Here is an 18,396-nt window from a genome sequence, read left to right as displayed (position 1 = left end):
TAAGAATGCTCCAGTACTTGCACACCAATTTATAGAGAGGTAGGTGGAGAGGATCAAGTACTCCCAAACAGCCTCTCTAAAAACGATTGTGCAAATACTGGAGGTTCTAAAAGATGGATATTTGGATAGTTCACGTACTAGTTCTTCAGTGATGTCTTGACCCCACTACGATCGGTTCTATAGTAGTGGAATTGTTGGCACTCTGTGACCACGAAACTATTCACTTCCGATCACAGGTCCATATTATTTTGATGTGAGGAATCTATTCCCAAAGTTTACCCTAGAATAGATCAAAACATTTCTAATAAAGAATGAATGCAGTTTGTCATTGATATATTCCATGTAGTTAGTTTAATATGATATGATTCTTTATTTTTTTCCCGCAAGTCGTTAACAGCAATTCTGAAATAATATAAAGCGAGCACAATTTCTGTTGATGATTTTCACAGAGGACAAATGTTGTCATTAAGGAGCAGAGTTTTTCTTTTTTCCGTCAGGATGACAGATCAGGGAGAAGAGTAAAGGTTGTAAGTCCAGAGCAAGAGGAGCTTATTCACCGTTTGGTGTATTTCCAGAACGAGTATGAGCATCCAACCGAAGAAGATCTCAGAAGAATTACGGTATGTGGCTCCAATTCAGTTGGGATTTCTTATTCCTTGTACTCACCTCAGTTTATTCTGCTTAATTTTGTTTTCTCTTAATATAAAAGTTTTTTTTTTTTTTTGTTTGTTTGTTTGTTCTTTAAGCATATGTATGTACACAGCGGACACTTTTTAACTCGAAGTCCAACGCGACACGAAAAAACTTTGAATATCCAAAATTCAAAATATCCATAAATATGCATTATGAAATACCCAAAATCAAACGAACAATACTGCTGTACACTCATGTCCAAAATTATTGTTGCATATCTATAAATGTCTTCTTGCAAAAATATTATTTGATAATGATTTTGCAGGGTACTTTTAATACTGATACTAAGTGTATAATCGGGAAATGTATATTTGTGGTAAATTTCATAGGAAAAGAATTATAAATACGAAAATTACAATGAATAATATAAAATGTTGCTAAATGGACAAGAAAATTTTATTTTCGTTTCATTGTTCTTATTTACTGCTCTTTTGACATGATATTTACCACATACATGTCTTTATCGATTATACACATACTAACATTATAAGAAATACCGGGAGAATTCGTTATCAAATTATATTCCTACAACAACATTTTTATAGACATGCGACAATAATTTTGGACATGAGTGTACATTTTTTAAATAAAGTAGACTCAGGGCCTATGCAATTTGCCGCCCCGTGCAATGGTATCATTTATTGTGTGAAATACGACATTCATAACATTTGGTTGATATTCAGTAAATCATCTTCACGGTGGCTCAGTGGTAGAGCGTTCACCTCTGGTGCATGGAGTCCCGGGTTCAAACCCTGCTCCCGCCAAGTGAACTTTGTGGTGGATGAACACAGTGTGCGTGGGTTTCCTCGGGGTTCTCCCGTTTCCTCCCACTTCATTTATTCCACCATTTCATTCATTTCTCATCTTCACCGTCTCCTTTAACCTAGCCGGAATAATCGTGGGACGTAAAATCAAAAATTTCATTTCATTTTTTCAGTAAATCATTTTAAATGTTCAACCATTTCGGAAACTTCAGGTAAGTTTGACACGTTCTTTCTTTATTTTATCTCGATCTTCGTTTTATTTATCATCACATGAACTCTGTTTCTATGTCACTCTCTCGTAAGGCCGAATCCGGATAACAGAAAACGGTTAAAACTGCATTCTTCTGTTTGCAACCTATCCAATATTAATTTTTGTTTTTACTGTAGTTACTTTGAATTATCCCAACGGAAAAATCAAATTTCGTTTCTCCCACGATTTTTACCAGTTTAAGGGGAATCGAATATTTGTTCTAATTATTCAATACTTCGAACTATCCAAATTCGAATTAACGAGAATCCGCTGTGTGTGTGTATATATAATATGAAATCGACCTTGTCTGTCACGTCATAACGAAATACCAGCTGAGTTGTTTGAAACGAATTTTTGTACCTAGTACCGACCTCGAACTGTGTTTTTTTACCAAGTAAGTTTGATTAAAATGCGAATCCTAAGGGGTTTGAAAAGAAAGGTGTCAATATTTATGCAAAAAATAGTTATCTAAAATATCCGATTAAGTTCTGCAGAGAGAACTCGTTATTTAAACTCATTAGAAATACGTTGACACGTATACAAGCGTTTCTGAAACTTAAATTTCTACAGGGCAGAAGAGGGATAATTGTTATAGTATTTTTAGTTCGAATTTTGCATTTATAAAATGGACAAAGTGAGGAAATGGTTCAACGGTTTAAAATGAATTTTTGAAGACAGTAACAGTTGTGTTGAGCTGGATTTTATTAATTTCATTTCGATCGAAATACGTCCGCAAATAGGGTTGAAATGTACCTTTTGAAATATTTTAGATAAACTTATAGAAGCTCCTTTTTATTTTGCTGAAGAAGAAGTCATTTATAAAGAAATGTATGTATTAATACTAGTAGGCATGTTCCAACGTAACTCCGAAACGGCTGGAGCAATTTCAAGTAAACTTCGCAAATACATTACTGACATTTTTTTTCTTTTTAACTTTGATGTTAAACTCTTTGAATCAATGAAATGAATAGTGTTACTCATAGTGCCGTGTAAGACAGCTCTAGCATCTATCAGGATTGGGAAAAGGATGGCGTGTAAAATCTAAAACAGCCGATATTTGTGTGGATTCCATAGCTTTCGAGGTCGCTGAGGTAAATAGTGTTACTACCGATGCAATGGTTTGGAAAAACAGGCCTCTCAGCTAGTACTTTATATTGAAAAATACTTCCAATGTTTTTTGCTTGTCCGTTTTCTTATATATTTCAAAACGTTTTCTTCTGGTTTTATTGTCACTAATACAAAACGTTATATTTAGATTTAAAAAAAATTCTATCCTCTTTTATGTTGGAAACGAAATATTTTATTTTATTTTTATTTTTATTTTATTTATTTATTTATTTTATAAATGACATGATATAAATCGTAACTAAAACTTTAAAGGAAAAATATCTCTAAAAACATATACATTGTAGATTTCTTGCACTTATTTTCGTAAGTAATTCTTGCAAATGTGTTCCCAAATATCAATATATGGGTAGTTTTGTAATAGGTGATGTGTTTTGTTTTCACAGAATCAATCGTACGAGGACGAAGATCCAAGCGACGCCCGATTTAGGCATATAACCGAAATCACCATCTTAACAGTACAACTAATCGTGGAATTCGCAAAAAGACTTCCGGGATTCGACAAACTTTTGAGGGAAGATCAGATAGCATTATTAAAGGTAAGTATTATACATTTTCCTTCCTTGAATCGTCACAATAACGGAAGGTTGGTTAAAACAAATAATGGACTATTTCGATGTACAATAATTCCACAAAAGAGCAAGTGTAATTTAACTACGACTTGTCAGAAATAACGAATGTAGAATGTCATCAGATAAGTTGAAAAGGGGGGGTTAAGTTATCAAACTCACATATACTTACGTTTGATTCAGTCATTAATCAGATCGTTCTGTGCAAGACTTAAGATTAAATGTGACTTTCGTGTCGAGCAAGAGCATTATGAACGGGAGTTAATATTTTATCCAAGCTGTTGTTTTAGTATTACTGTTACGTTGTCTTCATTTGGATGTATAATACCTGTAAAGTATTGTTTTTAAACATTTCGTGTTTTCTGACAAGACCAAAAACTGTCCGTTCCTAAGGCGGAAAAATAAGTAAATAAGTATAAAACATTTTTTTTATTTGGGGGGGGGTCTTATTCAAGTGGTTTTCAATTTGTGCTTGCACTTATTTTGCCATACAAGCTTTTTCTTTGTCATAGCGGGTGTTATTTTCACATTTTCTAAAGGGTAGCGTGCACAGAGTCCAGTAGTGATTAATTTTCGACGGACAGAAGAATCAAAATAATTTATTCCCTTCTTTTCTATAGAACTCCTGATAATTACACGTATTTTGTTTTGCTTAGAAATTTGATTCTTTCTTTTCTGCTTTTGGACTAGGTTTCCTCTTTTGTTCATATTTCCTTACATGAGAAGGTGGAAAATCATAGATGGAATAATAATAATAATAATATCTCTCTGCACAGTTTTTTTTTTTTTAAATCTAGGTACTAGTTTTTTCTTGCCGAAAACATTTGACTAGATTTACTTTTGTAAGGCGAAGGTAATTTATCTTGCCCATATGTCAAACACTAATCAACAAAATACCACAGCATTATACAATGATCAACACTACGCTAGTGAAGTACAAGTTCACCTTAGTACTTCAACTAATAGCATTTCAAAATGCTTACAATATGTCTTCAGGTAACTTGCTACCGTAAATACATGTGCTGTCTTTCCACAACATCCGCATATATATATCTTCTACTAACTTTGTCTCCTAATCAGCTGATTGTAGTATGCAATGAAGGCAGCATTTCTGTTTCTAATACTTTCTAATTTAAACATATTTTCTAATATATTCTGCTGACTGCTGTAAGTCTACCGTTATAGTGGTATATGCTTTAAAAAAAATTGCAGGGTATTAAAAATTGTCCTCACTTAAAAGTTGTGAAAAACGCTGCTTTAAAACATTAAGTATGGTTGAAAGCTAAATTTTACGAATTAAGTAAACTACTATTTCAAGATAAATTGTATTTCTCTTGCAGAAGGAACGTCAAACATTTCACAAATCATCATCATTTTCACATCTATAACGGTGGCGAATTTGTTACTGAGTTTTGTTGTTGTTGTTGTTATGTTTCCAGGCGTGTTCGAGTGAAGTAATGATGCTTCGTATGGCGAGGAGGTATGACGTTCGGACCGACAGCATTGTATTTGCTGACAACCAGCCTTATACAAAAGACAGCTACGATCTTGCCGGCATGGGGGAAACCATTGAGGATCTCCTGCGATTTTGCCGACATATGTATGATATGAAAGTCGACAATGCAGAGTATGCATTACTAACGGCCATTGTTATCTTCTCAGGTACGTGAATGAAACAATATAATCAATTTTTATACTAAGCTGGTATACAAGATATTAATTTAAAATTATATTCTTGTGTTATGTATGCAAATCTCATATAATAAGATTCTCCTACCTGCATAATAAACAAGATAGTTGGGAAGAATCAGGGAAAATACTTTACACTTATTTGATGCTGTAGAGAATTTGTTACGAGATCTTATGGATCAATATATAAAACCAGAGGATTACTTTAACATATTAAAATTAGATTAGCTTTATTTTTATAAAATAAGCTGCCTAATGTGTACATTGCCCAAGAAAGATGCAATATAATGTGTACATTGCCCAAGAAAGATGCAATTATGACTATTTTCGCCGTTAGTTCAAATAAAATAGTCAATACATGTGGAAAGACAAACAAAGACTTCAAATAGCGTAACTATGATTAAATTATGGTTGTAAAAATATCAGGTACTGATGTATTAAAGCCTAGAATGCTCTATCATTAAGTGTCAGACAACTACATAGTTTTATGGGGGGAAAAATTGACATAATACTTGAAGATTGAGGTACTTCTATGTTAATATATCGTCATCAAGGGCTACTTATTAAGTATATATAACCTTACGTAATTTTGTATTAGCCATATGGATATGTATTAAACGTTTAACCATCATCTTATTAAAAAAATAAATAAAAATAAAAATAAAAAAACTGAAAGGGAAAATAATAAAGAGCAGAAACTCGGCTTCTCCCTAAATCATTTATAAAGATTGCTAACAGGGTTCATACTGACGTTGAGAGTCAGGGAAGACCAGGAAAAGTCAAGGAAATTAATATGAGCCTCAGAAATGCTTTAAAATATGCCTTATGAGTCTGGGATTTTTTTTTTTTTTTAGCTCCCCACAGGAGATATAATCGTCAAGGAATCAAAACAAATTCAGAAATAAGATGATAAAAAAAGACTGAAAAAAGAAAATTATCTTTAGAAATAAAAAAGCGTGAAAAGTTTAGAAAACTGTTAAAGCTTTGAAAGAAAAAGAACAAAATAAATAAATAAATGCTGCAAAAGACGAAAACAAATGTTGTTTGCTCAATGTAGACAATTAAACAGTAAAATTATGGTATACGGTGTATTTATCATACTTATATTTATGAACGTACTCAGAATGCCGAGGTATTAAAGATGCCGTTAGTGTATATTGTTTGGTGCTAGTGTGTTATTGTATTCCAGATACAGGAAGTTTGAGTCATAACAAGTACAGGGTGCTTCAAAATGAATAAAGGGGTTTTCAGGCTTTGTAGTATTTATTACAATTAACTTAAAGTGATAAATAAAACTTCAATTGAAAGAACAACTCAAATAGTTTTGTACGCGTGCATGCGCATGCACTGTTTCCTCTGTCTGCCCCAAGAGATGGTAGAGTTCCAACGAAACTCTCCTAAATTGAGTGTGTTTTGTGCCGTATCCCGGCAGAAAATTTATGGAGCTCTACGTTTCGCATGGCCTCCACGTTCACCAGATCGAACATCATGGAATTTTTACCTTTGGAGATTCATAAAGAATCATGTGTATGAAACACCCTGTAGTTATAGTAAGAAAATTAGCTTATCAACGTAACTTGTGTGTAACATTTTAGCTTATAAACATAAGATGTTTAAAAAATAAAAAGAACGTTGGACGGCTAAGAGATTGTTGAAGACTGATATATATTTCCGAAACCTTAACATAAATGATAAATTCGTGGTGTCGCGGGTTAAATATATTTATAAACTAACTAACATATGGAACCCGGAGATTCAATGCGGCGTTCGCGACAATCTCCATTGACATCTGTCTTTAGGCAACTGGGTCCAGTTTTTAGTTTGTATTCCTGTTTCTGCGAGATCCATCCTAATATTGTTCTCCCATCTGTGCCTAGCACTTCCTAATGGTCATTTTCCGATTAGATTTCCAGTTAAAATTTTTGAGAACGTTCTTACTTTCTTTCATTCTAGCTACATGACCTCCCCACCTAAGCCTAAATTGAGTGTGTTGACCCTAGTAGATTTGATGACCCTAACAATATTTGGTAAACCGTATAAATTATGTAGTTCCTCGCTTTGAAGTTTCTGCCATTCTCCATTCCCACTCCTCTTGGGTCTGAATATTCGTCTCAGTGTTTTATTCTCAAATATCTTCAGTCTTCGTTCTTCTCTCTGAATAAGCGACCATGTTTCGTAACCTACAGCACAAGAGGCATGATTAGCGTTAAAATCAGGGATGGAAAATTAACCGGTTCTTGTGGAAACGCTCCGGACAGATTCCTATCTTATCATGGTTTCTTGGTGCCTGAACCGGTTCAAAAGCGGGTAACAACCGGTTCTTTTTCATCCCTGGAAGTGTATTTACTTAGACATGGAAATTCAGAAAAAGTAAGGGAAATCAATACCAGAATTTTAGTGTGAACCCTGGTTAAGTAGATGTCTTGTAATTATACAGGGTGGCCCAAAAGTAGGTATACAGTGGCATCTAAATCTTAATTACAATTTTCAGGCGCGTAAGTGTTCCTCATTCAACATTTCAATGTTCTTCAAACCTGCCCAGAAGGCTGCGACACACATTACGACAGAAATATCGAAGACATCCCAAAAGACAAAGAGAAAAGAGGGCAATACTACGACTGTATACTTACTTTTGGGCCATTCTATATAAATACCAGTAAATCCTATTCTATTCTGTAACATTGTTGTTTGGTTTTGCAGAACGACCATCACTTGTTGAAGGATGGAAAGTGGAAAAGATCCAAGAAATCTACCTAGAGGCATTAAGAGCATATGTAGACAACCGCCGATCTCAAAAGTCGGGTACAATATTTGCCAAGTTGTTGTCTGTGTTAACGGAACTTCGAACACTTGGCAATCAGAACTCTGAAATGTGCTTCTCTCTCAAGTTGAAGAACAAGAAATTGCCACCATTCCTGGAAGAAATTTGGGATGTTATGCCATAAAGGTTGTGATTATTTTTTTTCTTCTTCTTCTTGAAAGAAAACTTTTTATCTTCCACCAAACCACAGGCTGTGAAACTTGGAACAACTTGGCAATTTATGTAGTTTTTTTTTTCTAAATAAATAAAAAGAAAGATAATGAATCAGGTTGATATTTGAAGAGAGTCTATTGTAGTTATGAAGTAAAGAAAAAAAATAATAATAGTGTGATGGAAAAAATGGTATGTAAATTGGTTGTTGAATTTGTTTTCCAGAGACTTATTTATACAAGAATTTAAAATTTAAAAAAAATAAGTGCTATTGTAGAACAGGAAAAAAGTTTGGACACATGATTTTGGTGCCTTCTTGCAATGGTGCAAGTGACAGTTTTAGAAGAAAGAGAACAATATATATTCCTATTCTTGAAGGGTGCTGTTTTATGTACAGGATGTGCAGGCAAGATTTTTTTTTTCTTGAGTGAGTGTGGATCATATGAGTAACCGTCCTTAATTCAGGTGTTAATGAAAAGATTAAAAGAAAAAACAAATAAAAAACTGTAGTAACGGTAAAGATATCGCGTTTTAGCAGAAAGGAACGAGAAGAAACTTATAATTTTGTGCGCTGAAAGAAGAGATTTGAATGCCTACAAACTTATTAACGTACAGAAACTAATAGGCATTTATATAATATGAAAATTATATATATCTATATATATAAGTATGTATTTAAGATGCACTATGTGCATCGTCTATTATAAGTCGCTGAACCTTTATGGACTTCGGTTTGTGTTTTGTGTTCTGTGCTAGTTCATGCTGGATAGTGAAATGCAAGAATTTTGAGATTTTTTTTTCTTTGTTGCGAAGACAGATTAACGAAAGAAGATTATTGAGTCGTGATTTATATTGCAGGATATTTTTTTCTAACACAGTGTTAAGGAAGGAAAGATTGTTTTTTGTAAAGAAACTAGTTTAATTGAAAAATAAGCGTCAATCATTTTTTTTTTCTCCTGACATCAGAACCTCTAGTTGTTGTCATTTTGCGCTAGAGGTTTGCAGGCAAATGCTGTTGTACTTTTTTTTTTAATGTATACAACTTACATATACCTAGAAAAGAAGAATAATTTTTCCATTGTTTACTGGTTGAATGTTTCATATATATACATATATATATAATCATCCTGTTCGATTGAAGAGAAAATGAATTCGTTTCACTCCAGAATTTTTTTTGTAGCTTTAGACGTGATAATTTAGCCAACTGTAGCAGTCAATATGACGACATAACGAAACGGATAAGTGTATGAAATGCTCATCTTGGTTACGTATAACTTTTTTTTGGTAGCAAAAAGCATTTACATTTGCTATGTTCCATCTAAATTCAACTTGTAGATAGTTTTTTTTACGGTATTTTTTCAAACATTGCCTTATCTTGAAAGAAAAAAGCAAGAAGAGAGAATTATAAAAAAGAAAAATGTGTTCTTGTAGGCACACCTTTTAACAGATTCTGTAGGCAAACATTGTTGGGATTTTCATTGTTGCTTGTATTTGAATTTTACTGTCAATTTGTTGTGCTCAAATAGTACTACAGAGACAAGGTGGTGGGCTGTTGCTGTCCTTTTCTTTTAGTTTCAAATTTCATCGAGTATTTTCTTCAAAAGAGCTATCTTTTTTCGTAAGGCAAGACAACTCTTTATTGGTAAATGAGTATCGACACTGCCGTCTGTTGGAAATCATATGCCAGTTTTTTTTTTCATCTCATATAAAATCCCATTGATCAGGATTTTCAGAAAACAAAACAAATGACTTGTTATCTTCATCAGCACCTTGTCTAATTAGTGCTACAGTTCTTTCTTGTTAGAAGCTAACAGGAGAAAATGATTGAATTCTGGTAAATAAGTCAATGTCATCGAAACGTGTCATGATTATTAGAATTGAATAAGTGTGCTATGTGTGTAATTGGATAAGTACATTTTGTGTGTGTGTGTGTGGATGGATGGATGAATGGGTGTAAAATTGTTAATTATCTCTTATCGTATCGTATACAGCCATCTTTTATAAAGTACTTTTTTTGTGAACACTTACTCAAATGATTGTTCCAACATACTAGACTGTGAACAAATATTGACACAAGAGAAATTGCGGGATAGGTACTGGAGCAATAATGACCGTTGATAGGGGACTTGTTCATCAAGCTGATGTTATCTAAAAAGGGACCTCCCATGCAATTCATTTTCTTTATTTCTTATATACTGACATTCAAACAGTGTTTTGGGCACACATATAAGATATCAGAAAGATCAGTAGAAGTTTGTTACGTTTTGTTATCGATAGAATCTCAGAATGTTCTATAGATATCTATATGGATAATTTAAAGTTGATTCGAATTTAAACTTCTAATTATGTTTTTTTAATATTTAAAGAATTTCCAGAAGAAACCTTTATGTAGATAGATATTTTAAAATGTCCTTTAATGTTCGTAAGAACTTTTAAACTGCCACGACTCGTCAATCGTAAATATGTAGTCAGTCATTCTTAATACGGGTACAACACTGATATATTTAGAACAATAATAACATACTGCTTATAATATTAACCGAAGGATTCCTGTGAATATATAATAGTTTCCGTTTGGTTTCACTTTCAAACTAGTAATGTTTTATAAGAGATTTCAGTAACAGAACTCTTTTACCTATGCACTGTAGTTCCTTTATGCTATGATGCATAGTGCAGTGTAGCCGGTCATCTCCGTACCTAATCTTGCTTTTTTCTTGCTGAATTGAAATTATTACTGGATCAGATTGTTTTTCTCTCACTGTCTCATTCGTATAATAATCTACAACTGTTGAAACATGGAGTCAGTTGTTTTCCATCATGTTCAGCCTGCAAGCACAAAAAGGTGTGCATGCCACTGCCAATATTTCATAGCATTTGTACTCACCAGTGTTAAAAGTTCAGTTAAGTTGTTATTTTTTTCTCATTGATTTCACGCTAATATAATTTATAAAATATGAAAATTCATTCTGTACTTTTTTTTTATATGTCAATTTATATAAATATATACATGTTTCCATTTGTGTCTTAATTGCTGGTTTTAGTGTGTCGAGATTCGATACGTAGCAAAAGTGATACCCCCATCCTTACATGTCAATGTTATTAATATTTTTTTAGAACTGTTGAACCAGTTTGAATACTAATTTCTCTGACCTAATTCTCTGTATGTTACCGAGAACTGCATTCAGATTTAATTATGAAATTATTGACGTTAAAGCGATAAGAAGCACTTCGGCTAGATAGCACGGATGCTTTCAAAAGTGCATTTCGTTTGATATTTTCTTTTATTACTTTGTACTAATTAACCAAATTAAGAATATAGGAAAGGGGGAAAAAAAATTAAATCAGTTCATTTAATAACCAAACATGATTGAAGACAAATTTGTTTATTAAAGTTCGGACTTGACTGTGCAATATAAAAGCACAAAAACTTCGAATATTCCTTTTTCGGAAAAGTCTTAACTGTGCAAGGATTTCGATTTGTTTTGTGTTATATTAAAAATATATCTTTAAAAACTGAAATACACTTAAACCAGCAAAAGAAAATTACTTAACCAGTCAACCCAATTGTTTTCCATGCATAAACTTAATTTGTATGCCTTATGAAGTTAACGAACATAATTGAGGTAAAAGGAAGACTTGTAATCATTCATACATCCTGTTCAATCACCAGCAATCAAATGGTCATGTACAGTACGGTACAATGAAACCTGCCTAATTGGCCACCCATGGTTCTTAAAGAAAATGTCCAAATTACACAAGCGGCCAACTTAACTTGAGTTACGGACAACACATCTCTAAATTGTTATACTGTTCCACAGCAGGTATGGGGCCAAATTAAAAAGTAGGTGACCGACTGAGCAGGTTTTATTGTATATTGAATCATATTTTGCAGATGTAATGTCATTTAAGTCTCCATGTCGAATCCCTGTTAACATGCAAACACCTACACAAAGTCGTGTTGTATAACACATTTTTTTATACAAAGATGTTGATGAAAAATAAATAAATAACTTGTGCGCAAAGAACTAAACTGCACTCGTTCTTTGTGTTTTTAGAAACGTTCTCAGACAAAATGTTTTCAGAAACGATTTTATGACAGTGACATCCTATGGAATATTTATATGAGTGCTATATTACTGCCTTAATGAAGTACGTACGCTCTGCCGGTTACATTTCGAGAGAAAGAATAAGAAGTAATGTGATTTTTTTTTTTCAAATTAAATAAAATAAAACAAAAGTAATGTTTTAAAAAGTGTTTTTCTAGTTCCAGTACAATTTCTTGTTTTATATATATACATAAAATTTTAACCCTGAAGTATACATATATAGAAATCTGCTACAGTATCCAGAAATAGTTTGATTTCGTTTCTTTTTAAAATACGCCGACTTTATACTATAACATTGTATTTTGTTGAAGTGTGTGTCAGTATGATACATTCATATACATATACACTACTTAGACTACAAATAAACATTGAACGGGTAACTTTACCTAAATTTAAGAGTTGGCCTATAACATGCTTCATAGTAACGGTAATTGTTGAGTAGAGTCTTGTCCCTCCTTCTTTTGTGCTATCCTGATGATGCAATTATATCTTAAAACGCAATATTATTTAGGAAAAAAAAAGTATAAGAAAATAATATACTAGTTAATATATATAATTTTTTTTTTACCTAATTATGAACCTACATGCGCCAATATTGGCTTATTTACCATGAATTAACTAGAGAATAGATGCATGTTGATTGTTCATAATGTATCTCCTATGTTGCTAATGCTACAAGTTTTTTTTTTTTTTTTTTTTTCAAGTACATTTTAAACAAAAAATAGAGGATTAAAAAGATATTTAAAAAAAAGTTTGCAGCTTTCACAACTATGTTTATTGTGCTGCAAATGGAGTGTCTTTTGCCAGAAGTGCTGAAATTATTTGTTTCTCAGTCCTAATATGTGTGATAATGAATTTTGTGCAGTACCTTAGGGTATTCTGTCAGTTTTACTTGGGTACCTGGGTCTGTAAATAGTGTAAAGGGGAAAGGTTTTATACCACTTGAAGACTATTGTAGATTTTTAAAAATTTACACTGCAGCTCTGTACATAACCCTGTTTGACAAGTAATATTTACTAGACTATTATTCTACTAATCATAATAATTTTAATAATAATATTAAAGCGACAGGTGCTGATTACGATGACAAGTTGTTCTGTAGAATGGTGATATTTTATTGCCATGCTACCAAGGGAAAAATAAGGCATAATAACGAGTATATTATAATTTAGAAAATCTTGCAAGTTTTGACGTGATGTTTTACAAAGTATGTAACGAGAGAGATAAGTTTGACGCCGCTTTGATTGTTTAAATAGAGAAACTAAAAATAAAAAACTGAGCTAAGTAGATTGACTTCAGATAATTGTTAACGCGCTTACGAAAACTAAACCAATTTCAGTTATATTTCGATATGCTTATTCATTTGTTTGTACATATCATTTTTTTTTTTTTTTTAATAAGTGACTTCTATGTGATGCATAATAATATACTGAGATTTGTATATATTTTTTTAAAGGACAAAACAGTTCTTGATACAGTCTTTCTTGTATTGTTTTATAGGGAATAATTGAATGAAAAATTCCAGTGTAGTTTTAATATTTAAAAAGAAAAAGCAAAAAATCTTTCTTCGTTGTTTCAGGGCTGAGAATTGAACAGTATCAAAAAATATATGTATATATTTGTTAAATTAGTTAAAATGATACGAAAATGCATTCGAGAGTGACTGAAAATACTTAATATGCCTCTCCTTCCCAGTGAATGAATTCCTGGATATCTTTATTTTTTTTCTGATGGTTCATTTTTGTTTCTTTTTTTAAAACCTTTTTTTTTTCAGTGATGCGAGATTTTTGTAGCAGAATGTGTGTGTAACATACTTGAAATATACGTAAGTGAATGGATGAGTTTTCCCCCTCCTCTGCTTCCTCTGTCTCTTTCTTTTCGCCTCTTAATGATTTTCATTCACATACCATATAAATAAATAAATATATATATATATATAAATATATAGATAAGTAGATATATAATTATTTTCTTCGTAAATGACAATGATGATTTATTCTGTTGTGCAATATGTACAAATTAGTTTTTTTTTTTTTTTTTTTTGATATGTACAAGAGTCTTTGATGTATGTAGTTTACTTTTTTAAAAGAAAAAGAACAGTAAATTTATTTATTTTTTGGTGGCTGGTTTGTACAGATGCTGCAGTGCTGTACAGAGGCAGTATTATTACATGTTAGATATTAAGGACAGAGTCCATTTCCATAGCAATGTAAAGTTCATCTGTGCATTTCACATGTTTACTGCAGCATGGGCGTATATTGTTAATTCCCCTCCCCCCTCCATTTCCGTTTTATTTGCGTATTTACAAGAGAAAAAAAAAATCGAAACATATACACACTTGTTACGGGACTGTATTGCTCATGTAGATGAAACATCTCACCAGAAGAAGTGTCAATGTTTTCTTTTTAAAAAAATTAAAAATCTGATGACACTTCTCTGTGTGGTATCTTGTATCACTGCCATTCTCGCGTATATATAAATATAGATGTATATAAAAATGTTGAAAGTGTCTCAAAGACAACGTATAGAGAGAATGGTTTTATCCAGGGCATGATAGGTGAAAAACTTTTAGCTTCGTTTGTATTGTTAAACAGAAGCTGAGATCTGTTTATTCCTATTTCCCAAAACTGTAACAAGTGTGTTATATACAACTATTTTTTTTGGTCATGTTATGTAAATTCTTTGAATTGGTGCGAAGTTTTTTGTGCAGTAGCTTTTCTCTAGTGAGACATTTACAAAAACTAATTTTTCAGGCGTGGGTGTGTTATCAGAGAGAAACAAATGAAATCGTTTGCGAATACCATTCGTTTTGTAGTAATGACTCAAGAACATCGGAGGTGTTACTTCCACTGAAGCCACAATTTCTTGCAAATATTGGACAATCTAACGTGACGTTCAAAATATTGAGTCAGATACCGTTACTGATTACACAGCATTCAACTCGATTCATACTGTATGGCCGAGATATTCTATTTCGCTATAATTATGTTTTAATGAAAATGGAAATACTTAAAATTCCTCTCAATTTTTTCGACCTCTTTTCTTGCAATTATTATATACAGAAAATTCTAAGTAAAGATGATTCATAGTAATAAATTAAATGCCTGAAGAAATAGTCTTACATAGAAATTTTTCTACTAACTAGAAGCAAAGCTAGCAAAATTTAATCACTCACATTGAATTGAGAATGGAAATTGCCGAAAACTTCCACCGTTCTCTACGATGATTTTCTTAAAAGAATTTGTTTAAAGAATAAAGCTCAAAGCTTATTATTATTATTATTATTACTATTAAGGAAGTCGTTTATTTATTTTGGAAAAATGAAAAAGTGTTGCCATTAACCTGTGAATGCACAGAATGCTGCTAGCCCCTGTACGCTGTATAACAATGTACAAGGTTTAGCAATGCTTCTAAAGGTAATGGGTGTCCTTCCAGTTGGAATGCATGTTTAGATGTACAGCAAGCCTATCTAGAAAGGATGGCAAAATATGCAATACTTAAAAAAAAAGTTTGAATGTAGTTGCCCCTCAGGAATTTGTCTCAAATGAAGCGAAGATTAGTTCCCAAGGGGCTTTATTCGTGCAAATTATGGCAGAACTGTAAAATTGTTCTATTTTGTGCAGTAAACTGACACCACAAATTAATAATGTGAGTTTCTCTTTCTGTAAATACCTTTTTGCCTTTTAAACATATTGTGTTTATAATTTGTACATAGTATATAATGGTCATATGGAAGGAATTTAATGTTTATAGTAGAACAGTAACAATGGGTGCTGGTTATACATAGATATCTCCCCGTTGCAAACAATGAACAAAATCGAAATATAGTGATGACGGTCTAAGTTGACACCATCAGTTCCGATGACAACTTCCCAACCTATACATGGCACCGACTTAGAGTAATAACATATGCTTATACAATGAATGGTATAAAGTTCATCAGCTATTTAAATTGACCCTTGTTTTGGGGAACCAAAATCCGAAACTAACTTATGAAACATCCAGTTGGGTACCATATTGGAATGAAGTTTCCTCCCTGTAGAAAAAGAACAGATAACTACGTATGAGAAGTCTCCTGTTACACAACGTTGCAGTGCGGATTCTACATTTCAATATTATACGCTAGGGCGATCTTTACTTTCCACCCCTAAAATGGTTCCATTATCAGACCAAAGTAACCCATGAGAAAAGTTAACTGGATTGAATAATATTAAATAGTGCCCCAAGCGACCTAAGTTTTAAACACCTTCACAGTATATGATATGAGCCGAAGGTACTTTATAAGTTTGGAAAAACAGTTGTAAGTACAGTTACTATGCACGTCGTCTTCTTGTTCAATAGGTTGTTGGACAACATAGAAATTTTAAAACTTCTCTCTACCTTGGGAGAGCTGTTTTATACTTTGATAAGGTCTCTTCTTCCTAACTGCATCTAGATATTCTATCCTTGGACTTCCTCTTCCTGGTTTCCCTTGTGTCTTTCCCTCTATCAGCACGATGATCCAAACAGAGTGCCGAATAAGATGGCCAAGCATGCAGGCAATAACTGTTGAATAATAAGAGATAAGTTGAAAATTACATCAGATGTGTGCTTGTAATGAACAGCTATCCCAAAGCGATATTTACATGATCCTCCCTTTATCCAAGATGGCGTGCTTCAAAATGGCCGCCATGATGGTGGTATACAGTAGTAGTTGTGGTTGTACCTCCATTACTCCAAATGAAGAAATGGTGTCACTTTCTCTAGCCATTTCAAACTTACAAGGTACCTTTGCTTCATATTGTATACTGTAAATGAAATTCAAAACTTGAGATCGCTTGAGGCACTAGTTATTGAATAGAGCTAATTTTTCTGATAGATTGCGTTGGTCTGATATGAAACTATTTTAGCGGTGAGAAGAAAATAATTGGAAGTCGAAAAATAAGGAACATCTCAAGTGCCCTGCTGAGCATTTCACAGCTACTTCTTTTTCCTTTCTACTTCACCTCTTCTCTATCTGATGAAAGATTTAGCGAAAGAGCTTGGGTACCTTCTGTAATGTATCCTCTATTTCTCCGGTAAGTAATTTATATAAAATACATTATATATATAAGCATATGTTATGGTTACTCTTGTATAAATGCACACCTTCCTCTAGAACTGATGGTGGCCAGTTGCACAGACTGTTTATGTACATACCAACGTAATCACGGAGTACAATTTTATGGCACATACACATGCACACACAGTCTTCTGAATAACTTCATCATTACACTAAAAGTCAAAGTTACAGAACTTCAACCATTTCCTTTCTTAATTTGATTTTTATATACTCATTCCGTTCGCCTGGGAGACAATGTCTCTAGAACTACTTGATTGACCACTAATTTTGTCCAGGATGTAGTGGGTCAAAATTAAGAGTCGAGTTTGTTGATACATGTGATATTCAAACCGGAATTGGTAGAAATGAACCGTTTCCGGTTTTGGCCATTTAGAGCGAGAACGGTAATAGATAGCGAGAAGCGGTTTCCTGCAATTAATTAAACGTCCCAGGAATACATTTTTCCTTTATCCTTAATTTTCTGCTAAAACCGGAAATTATGGAAATCCACTACAACTTTTGGTTCAGTATTGATCTACGTAGATCAAAAGTAACAAGAGATAACGAGATGTTTTTTTTAACGATTTACCGTTCTAAGAATAGATGCTCTCTCTCTCTCTTAACCCTCTATTTAAACCAGAAGTGACAGAAATCAACTACTTCCGGTTCTAACATTGATTGCTATGTGGTAAAAGTGGTAATACATAGCGAGAAGCGGTTTTCTGTAATCAATTAAGCGTCTCAAGAATATATTAAACCTTTATCACGTAGTGTATACGTGACACTACTGCTTGTTTAAAATATACGAGGAGTGATCAGAAAATAAGGTTACAAAGCCTGCAGGAAACGGGTATATATTATTTCATACAACCACTAATGCCAACAGATAGTACATACATTAGGTTATTTTTTGACATAATCTCCGTATTGTGCCGCATCTTGGGTCGAGTTTGAAGATACCCTCCTGGTAAAAATCCTGTCTTTGCGTGTCACGAAGTGTTTCAACTCCTAGATGCTCCTTCAAGTGTAGGAACAGGTGAAAGTCGCTTGAAGCGAGGTCCGGGCTGTAGGGAGGGTGGTCGATGATGTCCAAGAGGAACTGCTTCAAACAGCGTGGTGGTCTTCTGGGCCGCGCTCCTTGTCGGTGAC

At 33.1% G+C, this 18,396-nt stretch overlaps 1 protein-coding gene across 6 annotated transcripts in view; it reads left to right on the top strand.

Annotated features, from left to right (window-relative positions):
• EcR (Ecdysone receptor) overlaps window positions 1-15,814 on the top strand; it is a 483,791-nt gene extending 467,977 nt beyond the window's left edge. For 5 of the 6 annotated variants that reach the window (XM_081740375.1, XM_081740373.1, XM_081740374.1 and 2 more), the window contains 4 exons: window positions 477-620; window positions 3,219-3,371; window positions 4,841-5,063; window positions 7,791-15,814. In XM_081740375.1, the coding sequence (XP_081596501.1) occupies window positions 477-620; window positions 3,219-3,371; window positions 4,841-5,063; window positions 7,791-8,035 (765 nt within the window). In that variant the 3' untranslated portion in view covers window positions 8,036-15,814. The remainder of the gene's footprint in view (window positions 1-476; window positions 621-3,218; window positions 3,372-4,840; window positions 5,064-7,790) is intronic. The other variant, XM_081740376.1, reaches the window with a different exon arrangement.
• Window positions 15,815-18,396: the final 2,582 nt, after the last annotated feature.

The sequence above is a fragment of the Thermobia domestica genome, chromosome 15 (assembly GCF_964235325.1).
Source record: "Thermobia domestica chromosome 15, izTheDome1.hap1.1, whole genome shotgun sequence".
Classification (NCBI taxonomy): domain Eukaryota; kingdom Metazoa; phylum Arthropoda; class Insecta; order Zygentoma; family Lepismatidae; genus Thermobia; species Thermobia domestica.
This window is presented reverse-complemented; position numbering and strand designations above follow the sequence as displayed.